General features: G+C 30.6%; 2 protein-coding genes and 1 long non-coding RNA gene across 11 annotated transcripts; 2 read left to right on the top strand and 1 right to left on the bottom strand.

Moving 5' to 3' along the window:
* The first annotated feature begins 1,052 nt into the window (after positions 1-1,052).
* On the top strand, positions 1,053-11,903 carry LOC105212849 (dual specificity phosphatase 29). 2 transcript variants are annotated; one of them, XM_011185166.3, is made up of 5 exons: positions 1,053-1,355; positions 7,317-7,486; positions 7,896-8,024; positions 11,410-11,507; positions 11,565-11,903. In XM_011185166.3, the coding sequence occupies exons 1-5, from the start codon at positions 1,338-1,340 to the stop codon at positions 11,768-11,770; spliced, it is 621 nt and encodes a 206-aa protein (XP_011183468.1). In that variant the 5' UTR covers positions 1,053-1,337; the 3' UTR covers positions 11,771-11,903. The 2 variants fall into 2 exon arrangements, with proteins under 2 accessions (XP_011183468.1, XP_011183467.1); XM_011185165.3 differs by having other exon boundaries at positions 11,383-11,507.
* On the bottom strand, positions 11,634-13,404 carry LOC128922072 (uncharacterized). Of its 2 annotated transcripts, XR_008471342.1 has the most exons (4): positions 13,263-13,404; positions 12,953-13,193; positions 12,064-12,179; positions 11,634-11,740 (listed from the first exon to the last, which is right to left on the bottom strand). It is a non-coding gene; the product is annotated as an uncharacterized LOC128922072 (long non-coding RNA). The 2 variants fall into 2 exon arrangements; XR_008471343.1 differs by lacking the exon at positions 12,953-13,193 and having other exon boundaries at positions 13,263-13,402.
* Positions 13,405-13,568: 164 nt separating this feature from the next.
* Positions 13,569-18,287, top strand: Lytr_4 (Transcriptional regulator lytR). 7 transcript variants are annotated; one of them, XM_029040611.2, is made up of 4 exons: positions 13,569-13,702; positions 14,575-14,891; positions 14,949-16,143; positions 18,130-18,287. In XM_029040611.2, the coding sequence occupies exons 2-3, from the start codon at positions 14,664-14,666 to the stop codon at positions 16,119-16,121; spliced, it is 1,401 nt and encodes a 466-aa protein (XP_028896444.2). In that variant the 5' UTR covers positions 13,569-13,702; positions 14,575-14,663; the 3' UTR covers positions 16,122-16,143; positions 18,130-18,287. The 7 variants fall into 7 exon arrangements, with proteins under 7 accessions (XP_028896444.2, XP_011183470.2, XP_011183471.2 ...); XM_011185168.3 differs by having other exon boundaries at positions 13,648-13,788; positions 14,670-14,891; XM_011185169.3 differs by having other exon boundaries at positions 13,648-13,788.
* Positions 18,288-18,779: the final 492 nt, after the last annotated feature.

Genomic DNA, 18,779 nt, shown 5'->3' with positions numbered 1-18,779 from the left:
CAAGCTTACCTCACTTAATTTTGCTGAGACATCTTAAGGGATATATTATGTGCAACATATATAAAATAGCAAAAAACATAAATTTTATAGTGAAGGGAGTACATAAAAGCTGGTCTGAAATTGGTAAAAGGTTTTCGGTTTCGTTCATTCTGAAAGAATGTTATATACCAAATTGACTTTAAATTGACGATACAGTTGCCGAAATGAATGATTTCTAGTGGTTCAATTTTTGTATGGATTCACATGCTAAACTAATCTTTTTAGTTGTTTTAAACATAACCGTTGTGGATGCGGTTATTATCCAATTTCATTCATCGCATTATATATTATAAAATGTTAAAACGTAACAATTATACGAGTCCATTTAATGTAGCTTTAGTTGTAATCGAGATAAGTACATGCAACCTATTAGATAGCCCTGTCGTCCATAAAATAATATGTGTAAAGTATTAGCAAATTCTTGATTATTTTAGTACATTTTAACGACATATTGTGTTCGTGGTTTTTTTCAAGATTTCAAAATGTTTACACAAGTTATCGCTTGCGTGAATTGACGGACAGTTTGGATGTTACAAACAGTATTTATTGTTGTCTGATGTTTTCAATTTTAGCGTGAAAATACTAGTTGTTAAGAATTTTACGCTGACCTATTACTATTATTTATATAAATTATACGCTCTTTGGTAATTAACATATGATTTAGCCGAAAGCTGACTTGATATTGCTGGAAACACCTCAACCACACGACATGATAATGGTTGACGATAGGGTAAAACTATTGATTTGAATATAATATAAATACATATGTATAAAGAATATATATTTTTCCGATTCAATGCTCTAATCAACTCCTTTCATTTATTTATCTTTATCTTTATAATTTTTTGATAGCTGGGAGCATAAAAAGTCATACCCCCTATAAAATTACACATATATTGGAATATATTTGCAAAAGTATTCAAAAGCATTTACAAAAGCTCAAAGCTTAGATGAAATGCATAAAAGAGCTTTCGTTTTCCCTGAAACGGGGAAAATTGCTATTGTGCAATTTAGTATCGAAAATAACGTCAAAAAAGATTTACTATACAGTGTCAAAAGCAGAAGTGATTCAGGAATTGACGTTTCAAAATAAATTAATAAGTTTGCTATAATCAACCAAAGATATTAATCGTAAAAGTGTGAAAATAAATACACCGAAACTACGCAAATATATGAAATATACATACTTACTTGAAATATATATACTTTATAACCAGTTGAAATATATTGACATATGCAAATATCATTGAGATTACACCAATTGTATTAATAACTGCAGCGAAAATAAATTCATCAAAATGTCATGGAGATATACGGTACAAATAATGTTCTTTTATATTTAAATATATATACATATATGCATGTATAGCTTTCCATATGCGCTAATGATACATTCCAATGTACACGAATTCAATGGAGTGAAACACAGCCTTAACCTTCAGTTTGAAAAGAAAAATAAGTATAAAATTAAATTAATTATTCTTGTCTTTGTTTTTGTGCTGCTGCTATCACCTTGTATGCATTCTTCTTACATATATATGTAATATTGATTATGCGCAAATGTAAAGCTACAATTCGCAAAATAGCAATGTGCAAGGCTAATGTTTACACACAAATTTAATTACCATATATTCTTGCTGGTACGAATATAACAATAACATATGGAATACAATTTTAATAATAGTAAAAAATTAGAAATGGATTTCAATAATTCAATAATATCACATGATTTAAAAAACAAACTTTCGGTATTGTTTGCAGTTGTGTTTAATTAAAAACTTAATACTCAAGAATGTTAACGCTAGTTAACCATTAATCGATTTTTATAAGAATTTGTACATGTGAAATAATTTTTTTAACAATGCGCTAATTCGTACAAAATATCTTGCATATTATTGTTGTTTTTGGACAACTGTTGAGTTGCATGTATTATTTTTTGAGTTTAAAACGAAGTTTAATTTGGGAGAGTATTTTACTCATTGTATTTGGGCTTTGTTGAAAAAATACTCACTGTCGGATGATATGCACATCCACTCCTAATCGAACAGATATCTACGATACTTATTAAAAAATATATTAACCATTGATGTGTTTAACAAAGGGCAATAAATGTTTGTCATAGTACATATGCTTATGTCAACTACTTGTTTATTTCGGTTAGTTCAGTAACAAAAAAAAACTCCTCTCAATAAAGCTGTTACACAGCATATAAATATTTCAATCAACCGTTATGAATCGACCAAGTTAGTTGCCATGAGACCCAATCAAAATGAAATATTTTCGAATCGAATAGTTAATTTAGATTAGAATTAAAACTTTATAATAAATCATCAGACACCTATGATGTTTTAGCTTCAATTGAAGCGCTAGGAAGATTCTAACAATCGAATAACATTGATTGATTGCATCAACAGAGTTACAAAAAGAGCCAGAATTGAAGTTATAGTCTCAATTTCCTTCTGTGAAATAAACAATTGCAAAAACAAATAAGTACGATTGGAATCTAGTAGTTAAATGGCAAACATTAAGTTTGATTTGGGCCTATTTAACTATATTAGTTATCTCCTACAAACACTATTTTTAAACACGTTCTTGTTATAATATACCCTTTCAACTTTCTTATAATTGTATTTATCAGTTCTCTGCCCTCTATTTGTAATTAACTCGCTGTCACATTGGTCTTTATTACAGTTCATCCTTGACCATCGATAAGAATTTCTTTTGGACTATGAATTAGTTTTATTACTTTTTCTGCAATTGGAAATGTTTTAAATTCATTAAGTCAAATAAATAGATCAACATCTCAATGTATGCAACTGAATAAAAATAATACCGAGGCGGTTAAAAGATTTTTATTAGCACATTTAATTTTTCCGTTTGCGCAATGTAAGAATCAAATGTGAATAAAAAAATTCGAAAAAAAAAAACAAATAACAGTAAGGCAGAAGGGTTGTCAAAAAAGAGTGAGAAAGCTTTTTACTTACCAAACTTTTATAATTAAATCATGTTCTGTGAACATATTTGTGTATATTAAGGTGCTTCATTTGAAACGAGCATTGTTAATACCGAAAATTGCAGTATAACAAATTGTTTTATTAAATTATTTGTTAAAAAAAGAAAAAATCACAGAACAGAAAAAAAGAACATACTAGTCGAAACGATGAATACTTTTGTACAAATTTTTTACACAATTCCAAAACTTAAATTTACTTCGGTTTCGTTTAACCGAATATTCGTTATTTCGGAAAACTACTGTACATATGTATTTTTTAATTCCTTTTCTTGATAAACTCCTAATTATCAGGTCAAGAATTGTTGTTTCGATTTTCGACAACATTTTATTAAAAATACATCGATTTAATATATTGAGACGAGGGATGTTTAATTTTCAATTTCATATTCGTGGCGCTAATGTTTCGCTTAGATTTTTATTCGATTATCAATAATTTAATGTAATGTACTTCTTTTCATATAATTTTTACGTGGACTGACTTACTTTCCGAAATGTTTCATGTGTCATCCTGTGCATACATGAATCATAATTGAATTAAATACCTGCTATTTGTAGGTTTGACCATGAATTTCTCGTGGGTGGTTATTGTTATGTATGTACTTTATTTTTCAGAACACTCACCAAATATAAATAGTCTGGTGTCAGGAATTCTTATTTAGAAAATATTTTGGATGTTTGCCAAAGGCTATGTTTCACAGCATCTGTCTGTACGAAATCGTATAAGAAAATATTAGTATGCACATCATGAAATAAAATTTAGACTCTGTTAAGTGTATCACTTTTAAATAATTTGTATATAAATCGAGAAATTCTTTAAGGAAAAAAATTAGACTCTGTTAAGCGTATCACGTTTAAATAATGTGTATGTAAATCGAGAAATGTTTTGAGAAAAAAATAAGATGTTGAGATTATTATACGTAACTTTCAGTTTCTATCTCACAAGCAATATGTGCCAAACACTTTTAAATTTTTATACACTCGCAACAAATGTTGCTAAAGAGAGTATTATAGTTTTGTTCACATAACGGTTGTTTGTAACACCCAAAACTAAACGAGTTAGATATAGGGTTATATATACCAAAGTGATCAGGGTTAAAGGTGGAGTTCAAATCCGAATGTTTGTCTGTCCGTCCGTCCGTCCGTCTGTGCAAGCTGTAACTTGAGTAAAAATTAAGATATCTTGATGAAACTTGGCACTTGGCAAAATCGGACCACTGCCACGCCCACAAAATGGCGAAAACCGAAAACACATAAAGTGCCATAACTAAGCCATAAATAAAGTTATGGAAATAAAATTTGGTATGAAGGATCGCACTATGAAGGGGCATATTTGGATGTAATTTTTTTGGGGAAGTGGGCGTGGCCCCGCCCCTACTAAGTTTTTTGTACATATCTCGCAAACCAATACAGCTATATAAACCAAACTTTCTGTAGTCGTTTTTTTAGCCACTTCCTAATACAGTCCAAAAATGAAAGAAATCGGATCATTACCACGCCCACCTCCTATACAAACGTTAGGCTCAAAATTACTAAAAGTGGGTTAACTCACTAACGAAAAACGTCAGAAACACTAAATTTCACATAAGAAATGGCAGATGAAAGCTGCACTCAGATTTAAAAAAAAAATGGAAAATGGACGTGGTGTCGCCCACTTATGGGTCAAAAACCATATCTCAGGAACTACTCGACCGATTTCCATGAAACTTGGTGTGTAATAGTTTCCTTACATCCCAATGATATGTTGTGAAAATAGGCCAAATCGCTTCACAACCACGCCTACTTCCTATATACCAGAACTTTGAAGAAGATCTGAATTGTTTACTTTACAATATATAAAGTAAGCACTAGTGAAGATATCTGTGCAGAACTTTGCATAAATACTATGTTAATAGTGTGGCAGCCCATTCTAAAAATCGCCGAAATCGGACCATAGGCTTGTAAGGCCCCATATATCGAACACGAGGACCTCGGTGCTTCTAACCTAATATTATGGTTTCCAACTTTCAATGGACTTTATACAATATATATGACGAATATGTGGGTCAAATTGTGTATTATATAATATAAATAAAGTTAAATAAATAAATTGCGAGAGTATAAAATGTTCGGTTACACCCGAACTTAGCCCTTCCTTACTTGTTTTTATTACAATAGGTGGGAGAAAAGAGGAGAACAAATGCTCCATTTTAAAGAAATGAAAAAGCGATGTGGTGCCCGCGGTCATAATAATAAAACAACGTATGTATTTCAATAGAAGCCCTCCCTAGTTCAATTGCAACCGAACATTAAATACTCTCGCAATTGTAATTTTGCATACGAATTCGAGGGTCAACTACTCAGCTATTGATGTTATATAACACTTTATCCATATTAGTTTTATTTCTAAATTAATTACTCCAAAGTCAAATTAATTAAAAAATTATTGTATTATATATTATTCATATTAATACTTTCAACTCTTCAGTGTTCATAATCTGTAATTATTTCAGCACTTGCTCGTTGTCCTTAGCGTTCTTGAAGATATTTATCGCATTTCACGTTGGCACTGTTGCGGGTATTTTCTTGGACATCATGGATTGTCAGAAATAATATTTGACATGATTTCCCCAAAGATCGATAGTTAAAAAATTAAATTAAAATTGGGAATATAAATAGAACGAGAACAATTTATAAAATTAGAGGTTATACAAATTTATAATTATTTTATTAAAGTTCAATACTTTTTACTTCTAATACATGATCAATACTGGTATGTTTGTGAGTGCCACATGCCATAGTCGATTTTTATTTCACATCGGGTGTATTAGAAATTCTGTGTGTGAAATTAAGATCTCATAATCGAAAATGTGATATTTATTTATTCACAGAGAACAAAATATCCATTTTTGTATAATTCAGTCAATCTGGTGTTAAGACCTTTAACATTTTGATAACAAATACTCATTATTTCAATTCCTCGAAATTAGTTAGGATTATAGCAACTTGAACATATGTATGTTGGCATTACAACATATATGCTTAACTTCTCGAACGAAATCACCTGGTGACCCTAATGTACTATCTAATAGTACTTTAAGAAATACGTAACATATAAAATTTTATTTATATTTTTGATTTTACTGTAATGCAATTTTATGTGGTCGCTAGGACGAGATGACTTTAGACTTTAAAAAGCGTCCTCGAGTTTTAAGAAGATGATCCACTTTGAGACTTAAAAGAGTCTGGTAGAATCTTATAAACAATTATTAAAAAAATTCACAGAGACAAAAATGAGAAACACACTGAGAATCGCGTAATTGTTCATTCATAAACACTTAACTTCATAATTATAAATGAAAACAAGAACGGAAAGGCTAAGTTCGAGAGTAACCGAATATTTAATATTCTCGCAATGTATTTATTTATTTATGTGTGTGTGTGTGTGATTGGCGTTGCAACCGTTTAGCCGGTTATAGCCGAATCGACGATAGTGCGCCACCTCTCTCTCTCCTTCGCAGTTTATTTAATAACACAAAATTCGACTCATATATGTTATATGGCGGTTGGTCTATTAATGTTTAAATGAGTGATGCCATACCTCCAACGTTGTACAAAGTTTTATTCTGATATCTTCATTGTTTATTGCATCTTAAATGTTTGCAGATATCTTAAATGTTTGCCAAATGTAGGAAAATACAAGAATGATATAAGACAAGATTACGTTATTCGTTTACAGTTAGCTTTTCTGGGTTTTAATTTCCTGTTGAGCGACGCACTCACAACCCTCAAACACGCGAGCAAAAGAAAAAACGAAAGAAAAACTGACAAAAACTAAAATTCTAAGTGAAGAATGTATTAACTTGAAAAAGAAGTCCGCAATGGCGAAATTAAACAACAATCGTACAAAAAAGTCGTATATAAAGAGTTTTTTCACTTTTCCAACCAACAAAAAAGTTGGCAAAATGGCGAACTTTTTGTAATAAAGTATATAATTTTAATTATAAATATGCATTATTATATTGGATAGATATTAGACGACGATTTTAAGATTCACGTTCATTGTGATATTTTATCTACACATTATTCAATTTGGTTCACAATGTTTTACATTTTCGTTTTCCATTTGACAACTCTTCTGTTGTCTATTCCCATTCGGAGGTCGTGAGCCCGTCACTATGTCGTAATCTTCTCTTCTATCATTCTTGGAAAAATATTAATATTCAACATGTTTGTATCCAAAAAAACTTGCATTTAATTGTGTGTGTTTCAATATTTATAATTTAAGACACCGAGTCGATTGGAAAGTTCCGACCAAATTACAGGCCGTCATTTGCAAAGAGTCCTATATTATTCAATGACACCTTGCAGGAATCTGGCAGGGCTACGAAGAACAGAATGCGCCTTACACGATGTTGACTGTGATGAAGTTTACCCGGGTATTTACATTGGTGATGTGTAAGTATCAACATGAAAATAAATTATATTTCCTGTACATGTGTCATAATGTACCCTGTTCTAAAACAGGTCCGTGGTATCTCTATTTTATTATCTTAATATTAAACCACATTATCTTTAGTAATAAGCCCATATTGATGAAACTCCAACTGTTTTCCCTTGTGGTCTTCTAAAATGAATTATATGTCAGAGTAATCCATAACCGTTACGCAAAACAAAAAACGTCAAAAAGATTTGAAGAAAAAATAATCAAAAATATATAGTGCTGATCAGTGGTAAACATCTTCTTGTCAGGATGTATACTTAGTTAACTAGAATAATTCATAAAATATTTATTTTATTGGACTTCTATGATTTAATATAGATAAATAACTTTTATTCTTACATATATAATTTTTCTTTATTATAGTGCTGCGGCGAAAAACAAATCATATCTACGAATGATGGGCATTACACATGTGCTAAATGCGGCTGAGGGTTGCCGATATGGTCAAGTGGACACTGGACATAGTTACTATCGTGATATGCCAAGCATAAGGTTTGTTAAATGATAATTTCTAGAAAAATAAAACATGTTTTGCTATTGAAAATGGGCGCATAGCCACGCCCAAAAAATTGCGAAAACCGAAACCTATAAAGTGTCATAACTAACTATTTAGTACAGAGGATCATTCTACGGATGGTCATATTTGGATATATATTTTTTTTTAAATGAGGCGCCCCGCGGTCAATTGGATTTATTGTATATATGTCGTAAGCCAATAAAGCTATATAAAACAAAATTTTTGCAGTCATTTACCCCATCATTCACCATAAAAATAAGTGAAATCGGATTATAACCACGCCCACCTCACATACAAAGGTTATGTTCAAAATTACTAAAAGTGCGTCTTACTAACGGAAAACATCAAAAACATTAAATTGTAAAGAAGAAATGGCAGAGGAAAGCTGCACTCAGATTTTGTAAAAATATGGAAATTAAGCGTGGCGTCGCCCACTTATGGGTCAAAAACCGTATCTCAGAAACTATTTAAACCAATTTAAATGAAATTCTGCATACAATATTTTCCTGACACCTTGATGACAAGGATTAAATATGGGTGAAATCGGTTCAAAACCTACTTGCCATATAACTAAATTTTGGATTCCATTTGATCCCTTCACTTTATAATATATACATACATTAGGAACCAATGAAGATAGCGGAATAAAACTTTACACAAATACTGTATTTGAGCTGTGGCGTCACTAGTGGAACAATTGTCAAAATCGGACTATAAATTTTCAAAGGTCGATATCGAACATGAAGAACTCAGTGCCTAAGGGCAATTTTTCACCGTAAATATCGATAAAACTCTCAAATATTTTAACGTAATTCCGAGGGAATCTTTTTCTTCTGATACACTTGATCTCCTATTTACATGTTTTTTTTTGCCCGATTTTTTTACGCGGTGTTTCTGTACACCTTACCATTTTTACACGGATTTTTCATTTTAATTGTATACTTTTTTGCAATAAAATCAAAATTGCAAATACGTCACAAATATATTGCTCTTAATATATTTAAATAAATTATAAATTAAGTTTAAACGAAAAAAATAAAAATTTAAGATTTGAAAGCCGATGAAAAGGTTGCAACAATTTTAATGAATAAACAAATAAATGAAGCTGTATGAAGAAGTAAGGACAACGAAGACACATAATATTTACCTTAACTTTGAAATGTATTATTATTTTTTTACCATTCCCCGAATCGTCGTTATTTGTTTCTTTTAACAGTAATACAAATAATATCATAAAAATCTACAGTGTAAATCCTCACTGTATGAATAGATAGATTTATTTTTATAAAATTGTAAAAGTATATTTTTTACACGTTTTCTGTTTTTCGCACGATTTTTTATAATTGGTCCTAATAGTGAGCTTTACAAGGAAATTTGATTATTTTTGCACGGGTAATTTACTGTTCCAGTTAACCGTGCAAAAAGGAGATCAAGTATAGTGTATCTCTGTACCAAAAATGGGATCAAGATCAAGTGTATCACTGTACCAAAAATTGTTAAAATTGGGTCATAACTTCTCCCAGCTCCCATATACCTAATATATGGATTTTCAAACTTACGGGGACTTTATTTCGCATATGTCGGTTAATATGTGAAATATCTTTAAAAAAATTAAGTGAGCTTATTGTCTTGGATATAGTGTACCTTGATGGTGACTTTATGCCGAATACATGGGTTAAATTGTGTTATCTCAATAAATAGTGAGATTATAAAATGTTCGGTTGCACACGAACTTAGCTCTTCCTTGTTTGGTTTATTTTTAATGTAAGAAGTTTTTAACAAGTTTTTAATAAAAAAGCAATTTCATTATTTGATATACATATTATCACATAAAAACAAGTTTTAATTAAAAATATTGTCCTGCTTGATAAAGGGTTAATAACTTTTGTTATCGCATTTTAGCAACTATAACTTTAATTTTACACATTCTGACGTCATTTTTATTTGTTTTGCTTTATATGTACATATATTTATATGCGTCTTTGTCGCAGATTTGTATATTACATCCGAAAAACGCATCAACCAATTTTAACATCATACATAGATTAAAACAACTTTTTCTATATTTTTAAGTTTTACGTTTTACGCACTCAGAACCCACTAAAAATAATTATTTTGGTAATTAATATTTTTATACTCTCGCAACAAATGTTGCTAAAGAGAGTATTATAGTTTTGTTCACATAACGGTTGTTTGTAACACCCAAAACTAAACGAGTTAGATATAGGGTTATATATACCAAAGTGATCAGGGTGAAGAGTGGAGTTCAAATCCGAATGTCTGTCTGTTCGTCCGTCCGTCTTTGCAAGCTGTAACTTGAGTAAAAATTAAGATATCTTGATGAAACTTGGCACACTTATTTCTTGGCACCATCGGAAGGTTGCTTTCGAAAATGAGCAAAATCGGACCACTGCCACGCCCACAAAATGGCGAAAACCGAAAACACATAAAGTGCCATAACTAAGCCATAAATAAAGTTATGGAAATAAAATTTGGTATGAAGGATCGCACTATGAAGGGGCATATTTGGATGTAATTTTTTTGGGGAAGTGGGCGTGGCCCCGCCCCCTACTAAGTTTTTTGTACATATCTCGCAAACCAATAGAGCTATATAAACCAAACTTTCTGCAGTCGTTTTTTTTAGCCACTTCCTAATGCAGTCCAAAAATGAAAGAAATCGGATCATAACCACGCCCACCTCCTATACAAAAGTTAGGTCTAAAATTACTAAAAGTGGGTTAACTCATTCATGAAAAACGTCAGAAACACTAAATTTCACATAAGAAATGGCAGATAAAAGCTGCACTCAGATTTTTTACAAAATGGAAAATGGGCGTGGCGTCGCCCACTTATGGGTCAAAAACCATATCTCAGGAACTACTCGACCGATTTCCATGAAACTTGGTGTGTAATAGTTTCCTTACATCCCAATGATATGTTGTGAAAATAGGCCAAATCGCTTCACAACCACACCTACTTCCTATATACCAGTACTTAGAAGATGATCTGAATCGTTTACTTTACAATATATAAAGTAAGTACTAGTGAAGATATCGGTGCAGAACTTTGCACAAATACTATGTTAATAGTGTGGAAGCCCCATTCTAAAAATCGCCGAAGTCGGACCATAAGTTTTTAAGATGTTCGGTTACACCCGAACTTAGCCCTTCCTTACTTGTTAATAATAATTTTGATTTTTTTACCATACTTATACTTTTTTTATTATTACAAACTAAATTTAAAATATTTTGTTGGCTTTGTTGGTTTATCGATCTACAACCTTTTTTATCACAAATCCCTATTTTTGATAAACAAAATATAACAACATTGTAGAAGAAACAACAAAGATACTATTTTCAGATATATGGGGTTCCCAATGGTTGATGCGCCTACAACAGACATTTCCCGATATTTTTATGTCGCGGCGAAGTTTATTGACAGTGCAATTAGTAGTGGAGGTGCGTAAAACTTAATGTATAATTTCTTTATGTAACTAATTATTTTGCTTATTCTAGGGAAAATTCTGGTTCATTGCTTGGTGGGCATGTCAAGATCTGCCACATGCGTACTCGCTTACCTGATGATTTGTCGCAAAATGTCCGCCTCAGACGCGATACGAAAAGTCCGCATGCGTCGTGAAATTCGGCCAAATGAGGGATTTCTGCAGCAATTGGCTGATTTGGATATGGAGCTTAAAAGGAAAAAAAATTATCAATACTGATTTTTGAGAACATACAATATTAATACTATATTCGAACGTTTAGTACAACTGGCAATAGAATTTAGCAGCACTAATAAATGGATTCTAAAATACTAATAGAAATATATATGTACATATATATACGAGTATACTATATATGTGTTATGTATGTTTTGTGTTAAAGAAATAACGGGTATTGTCAAATTAAAAATTTCACGGATTTGTAGGGTGTCAACATTTTTTTTATTATGGTGAACTACATACATACATGATCGGGAAGTACAATAAAATTTTGGACTGTATTCATGGCTTACTTTGTAGCAGAAGCTAAAATTAGACGTGTTTTTATGAGGCGAAGAACAATATAATAACGATGCCCATAATCCATAATCCTTCATAATCGCCAGGCATAACTTCGTGTGACTTTTTCCTATTTCCAAAAATAAAGACAACCGTAAATGTCCGAAATTAACGTTATTTTTTGAACAACTATGTATGTTTTCAATTTTTTAATTTATACTCAATTATTACTATAATTTCATATTCTTCTTTCATTAAACACACAATTTTACCTAAATCTCAAGAATATTTTAAGTCCAGACTAGTCATTACTTTGGAAAACATTTTATATTGACATTGATCGAGTAGAAACAATAAATTGAGTGAAAATTAATTGATCTTAGTATAACTCGAACTCTTGAATTGGCAATAGAAGTCAAATTTCATACAAACCTCCTTCCATAAATCGAACTTTTCGACCAGGGCATAATACAAAATTTAAAATTTTACTATCGAAATTTAAAAGAGTCCCTCTATATTGTATGGAGGAGAACAAAAATTATGATATTACTCTAATGGATTTCATAAATCATGTAACGAAAGCATGGGATATAGACGTTGAGAGCCAAACAATAGCCAAGTGCAACAAACAAAATTAAAGAATACAAGTTTTATCGTTTTTAAATAAAACGTTATGCGAAGTAAATAATTAAAACTGTGTATAAATCTATATTTTACAGAAAAAATTATGTTTTTGAAAAATCTATGTTTTAATGAAAATTTCTATAACTCGAAGTCTCTCTAACTCGAAGTTTTTTTTGTAGATTATGGTGATTCGAGTTAGAGAAGTTCCACTGTATATAGTTATAACTAAGTCACACATTAAAGTTATATAAACGGGTATATACATACTTATATACATACCTCAAAAAGTACTTCCTATTTGAGAAAAATCGGAAAATAATCACTCTCAACCCAATACAACTGTTAACTTGAAAACTGCTGAAAGTACGATAACTGTTTAATTCTCCAAGCACGAAGTACCTATAGGATCTCTGGATCTTATACAGAAAATATATTCTTCGATGTTTTTTCTTATAAAATAATGTAACCTGTTGCTCTTCAAACCATATGTATGTACATAATTTATTGTTGTTCCGGTTGCCTTTATAGCGTATATGTCGAATTACTTATATACGTAAGGTATCTAAACAAAATCGAGTGAACTTATTACCTTTGCAAGCGGTCCATGAATTATCCCAATCCCCAACCCTTCTTTACAAATTTCTTTCTTTTAGGTGACTTTATGCCGAATAAATTAGTTAAAATGGGAATTATTTTAATGAACTAGGTTCATTAATAAAACAGAATTAAATCAGAAATAAAAATAAAGCAATGATTCGATTGGGAAACTTTAAATTTTTCACAGATAGGAACAAAAACTTTTATCATTTCCAAACACTTCCTTAAATTGAATAGTATCTGGTGGGAAAACAAGTTGAACAGTGATTGTCATTTTGAATAAAATAGATTGGCAACACTGGAATAATTTATCCAATTTAATTTAGACATAATAATTGTGCTATTTGTGAATATGTTCCGTTGTAAAAAGTTTCTAGGATATTATTTTTATAATGATGAATGAATACTTATTAATTTTGTGTCGTATTTAAAGTAATATAAATAAACATATGACAATAGTACAAAAAGTTTTTATTGGAATAGTAAACTGCATAATTCTGCATTGCTAGATGAAAAATGTTGGTACCTGCCTGGGTATATAATAATTATGTATCTAAAATAACTGCAATGAATATACTTATGTATATAGAGGAAGTCATATTTAAATGGATGCGCACATGAAAATGAACATCAACTATAGTAATAAAATGTGAACTTTTTTGAAATGAAAAAATCATCCAAATTTTGCATAATATAATATTTAAGTTGTAATCGAACTACTGAAGGAACAATTGTCAAGAAATTAAAATTGTGTATACAAGTTATGGTTAATACTTAATTTATTAAATTATTATTTTACTAGAAATCTGAAATTTTTAATGAAAGGTTCTTATTTCAGAAACTTTTTAATCTCTTCTATTCAAAGTAGGTATTGTAAATACATATTTTAAATTCATGGTGACTATTATCCTTTGATAAAATTAGCTATATTTTAGTTGACAAGTGTTTGCCAAATCCCATTAAAAATCGTCTGTAGGTAAAGTTCCGTTTACATCTTCAGACTTGAAGAGATTGTCACTAAGATAAATAATATTATATTTAATTTAATGATTGAATAAAGTAAATATTTAACTTCCGCTCGATTCAACACATTATACATTGTTTTTCGTGTTACAGAAATTATTATTATAAACTTCCTGACACTGTTCAGTTGATGATTGTAATAATATTATAATATTACTTTAAACTCAATCAACTAGAACTTGTTTTTATAGTTTTTGTTTGATTTTGCATTGGTCTTCCAGTAAATGCTAAATAAATATAAGTAATTAAAACATTATATGTACAAACACCCAATTCGATAGATATACACATATATGTAGTTACATATTAATATTTGAACCCTAAATGAAAACGATGAAAATATAATCAAATATATATTATCTGGGGTAAAATGCAGAATGGAATTGATTTCGAAGAAATAATTACTTGCACTGACATAGACTCCAACCTCGCACTTGGCAATAATATTGCTGAATTGGTGTCATTTAATGGTGAAAAAGTCAATCATTCTTGTGAAGGTGTCGAAGTTGATCTTATATTAAAAGATCAACTTCGGCACCGAGATAACTCTTATGGAGGACGAAGCGATTGGATCGTGCATAATGCAACAAGCAACCAGGTAGATTATCCTTAAAATTTGTTTTATAGAAACACTTAATTAGTTTTTATATGACAGGTGAGGTGGACACGTAACAATATAGCTGCGACAATGGAGAGATTTGAACCTACAGGTCATCCTCATCCTACATCTTTAGATTATGGACTTGCTGACACCGTAGTTGCCTCGATTAACGAAGAAACAAATGCTGTAAAAATATTAAATCCTCCTAATCGGTCTTCAATTGATATTGAATCGCTAGGAGCTGTTGGACCTGCGAATCATGTTTATTCGTACGCTAATTATGAGCCTAGTGTAAATTGTGTTTCAAATATCTCTCAGAAACAATTAAGAGAAAAATGTAAGAATGAACAGATTCATTTCGAACAAAATTTATTGCCGAAGGGGCTATATTCTAAAGCAAGTAGTGAGCAGAATGGGTTCTTGCCAATAAGAGATCGTCATACTTATACAACCCATTATGGAACAACGGAAAATTTGTATGAAGAAGTTAGTGAAAAAAATATAAGAAAGGTTCTTTCTGATAATCGAGTATCCATTACTGCAAATTGTGTGAAGGAGGAACTTCTACGTGTTCAACACAATCACTTCCGAGTGTTAGAAGAGCTTAATTTATCACTGGAAGCACTAATTATGCCCCCTAACCTGACCTCGAAGAATATAGAAGAAAGAGCAGAAAGTATTGTGCACTGTCGAGGTGTTGGAACCGGTTTTGCCTCGGCAGTCGTGACCTCAAATAAAATGTTACCTCAAAAACGTCGAAAATTTGGTTTGCTTGTAAGAGATTCATCTACCTTATCAGGTCATCGCAATAAACCAGCATTTTCAAGTACAAGTCTTGAGGATGTGTCAGAGACCTTTCAATCGGTGGACTGTAAAGATAATTTCCAAAATTCGTCTAACAAAGATGAACTTGATGAAGAGGATTTGGACAGTGGATTTAGTGGTAGTGGTATTAGTAGCGGTGCTAGTTACAATGAAAGCTTGCGGTATTATAAAACTAGTAGTACGTCGAAAACACAAAACAACCTTTTCTCTAAAAACTTGTATTGTTCACCTCCACCTTCTTTTGTGTTTACCACAAAAAATAATATGACATCCCAACAAGCTACCTCTGCAGCAAATAAACAATATTGCTTTGATTTAAACACACACCATATTCATTCAACACCAGTAGCACTTTCAACTTATACTAAAACGAAAACTAACTTTTTGTCTGAGAAATCGTGAGGTTTTGGTCCAATTTGTTTAGGTGAGTACAATATGTTAATGTTATTAAAATTGATTTATTATCCTTTGCCTCCTGAGCATCTAATATATTAATTTTTGCGAAAGACAAAATTAATTGTTGGTTTGGTTTATTGTCACGAACTTATATAAAAATTACCATATTTATGGAACATGGTAACAAGCATAATAACAACACACATTTAAAACTCTATGTAAACAAATTGAAGACGCTTAAAAAAGTACAAATAAATAGGTCACATAAGACATAATTTCACAAAAACCACGAATCAAGTTAGTCTTAATTAACTTCATAAGATACCTTTAACTTCAAAATCCATTAAAAATAATCTTGATTTGTTAACCTGAACAATTACCAGAACAATTTGAAGTGCGTTGTTGCTGCAAAATTAAAAAAAGTCCTGATGTGCTTTGAAAATGTACAAGTGATCATGCATTTAACTCTATTTTTAGAGTTAAATTTGTAGGAAAATCCGGTTTGCAAATAGGATGTTTAGACAATTTAGAGACATTTTAACAAAAAAATCGAGAGATGAATTTTTAAATTTTTGGCCTATGGGCGGAACCACTGTGCACAACGGATATATCAAAGCATGAAAAATTTACAAAATAGCGGTTTGTTCTTGGAGGAACCGCCAGGCTTAATAGATAACGTTCCTCTGATTCATTCTGTTTTTCTAATTTTATTATTTTGATTAGTGCCACATTTGAAAGATGATGTTTATTCGGTAACGTGTCTTAAAAGGTTAACACAAATGAATTCGGAAAGATTTTTTTGAGAACTTTTATGTTAAGGAATTAATAGTTGTTTTCACCATCTTACTTCAAAAATTAGTCGAATTGTCGGCGTAAGTCTAGATCTAAAGTAACATCTCAAACACTATATCCACTAGAGCAACAAGCACGTTCCTGGTGTCAACTGCGTTTATTCAGTTCCTGGTATGTTTTAGCTGTGTTAAAGTACTTCAATTTTTTTTTTGAAGTTTATTGTGAAAGCAAAGTGTATTCAACAATATGAACTAAGTATATGACATTTATTTTTTTTTACCCGAATTTGACATTTTTGTTGCCATTGATTTAAACCTTACATTTATTCAAAAATTCAAATTTTAAAATTCAAAAGTAAACAAATTTCAAACCAAAAAAAAACATTTTTTAAATGATTAAAAAAAATTCCGAATACTTCCTGCTTATGCAAAACAACTCGTGGAAGCAATTTACTAATGTTTTGTGCCCCAACTGACAAATTGCAAACAATTTTATCAATATATATATTGTTCAAGATAAAAAAGACGGGTTAATGTAAACAAATACATGAATTGTTTACTATTTTATTGTCAAAAACGGGTATGTCAAATACTTTGTTCACTTTGTTGAATACACTTTGTGTGAAAGTATTAAAAATCTTATTATTGATATTCACGAAGAAAACTCCACATTTTCGTTTCTAAGCGACTTTAGGTGAACCCTTGACTACTATTGCAATATATTGTATTTTTTCGTTCCCGACGACACCAAAATAGTTTCGCTGATACTTATATGCCAGACTCTCTGAAAATGCCCAACAACAAATTTAGAAAATCTGGAATGTACGCATGAGAAGTGACATGTTTTTCAAAACAACCTTTTAGTGATTAGCATTTGACACTTCTTACAATATATCCTTTTGTTACTAACTAATTATGAACTATATAAAAAATAAAGAATTGCAGTATATTCTTACCATTTTTATTTCTATGAAATAATAAATACACTGACTCATACTATAAATGGGACACCCCAAAAATATTAATTTTTTTAGATTACAATTGAAGAAAGGAAAATTATTATTAATTTTTTGCTTTGTATTTATATTGAAAGTTCAAAAAATTAATATTCTTGGAGTATAATGTGAGTCAGTGTACACGTAATCCTAATTCTTCATTCTAAACCCTTTACCTAAGATACGAAAAAATAATGAAACTTGTATTTGTATTTCATCTATTTTCAGAATTTAAGGTTATATATACAAAAGGAAATATAAACGCATATGGAGTGAGGAGATTCATTTATGTATAATATACGGATACAACTTGAGTATTATTAAAATAAAATTATGAAAAAGGTGTATTGGTATTGATGTGGAGAAATAAAGTAAATCTAAGCACATTTTAATACCTTAAACAAGTATGTAATATATGTACGAGTACATATATTGATTGTAAAAAAATAAACATATTAGCAAACGAAAAGAGTCCAAGAGAATTCTGCCAAATTGCTGTTGAGTCTGTGAATAAATCGTCATGGAGTTAGCGGAAAAACTTACCATTGTTCACATGTTATCTATTGAAGGCCCCGTCTAGTTTTGTGAGTATAAAATAACAAGTAAAGAAGTGCTGACAACTTTTCGTACTATTCTTACCATAAAATTTACGGTTTCTAATGGTTTTTCTTACTGAAATAAAATAACTTTAGTAGTTTTCAGCATAACTTTTGTATGGTAGGTAGGCGTGGTTATAATCCGATTTTATCAGTTTTCATGCTACAAAATAAAGTATCTAAATTATATAACTCAAATAAATAACTAATGTTTGGTTGGTATAGATTAAGCAGTTTATGAGATACTAGCCATTTTAACAAACATTTCAAAAGTTGTAAAAG

Source organism: Zeugodacus cucurbitae, chromosome 5 (assembly GCF_028554725.1).
Source record: "Zeugodacus cucurbitae isolate PBARC_wt_2022May chromosome 5, idZeuCucr1.2, whole genome shotgun sequence".
Classification (NCBI taxonomy): domain Eukaryota; kingdom Metazoa; phylum Arthropoda; class Insecta; order Diptera; family Tephritidae; genus Zeugodacus; species Zeugodacus cucurbitae.
Note: the sequence above shows the minus strand (reverse complement) of the source record. Positions and strands in the feature narration are given on the sequence as shown.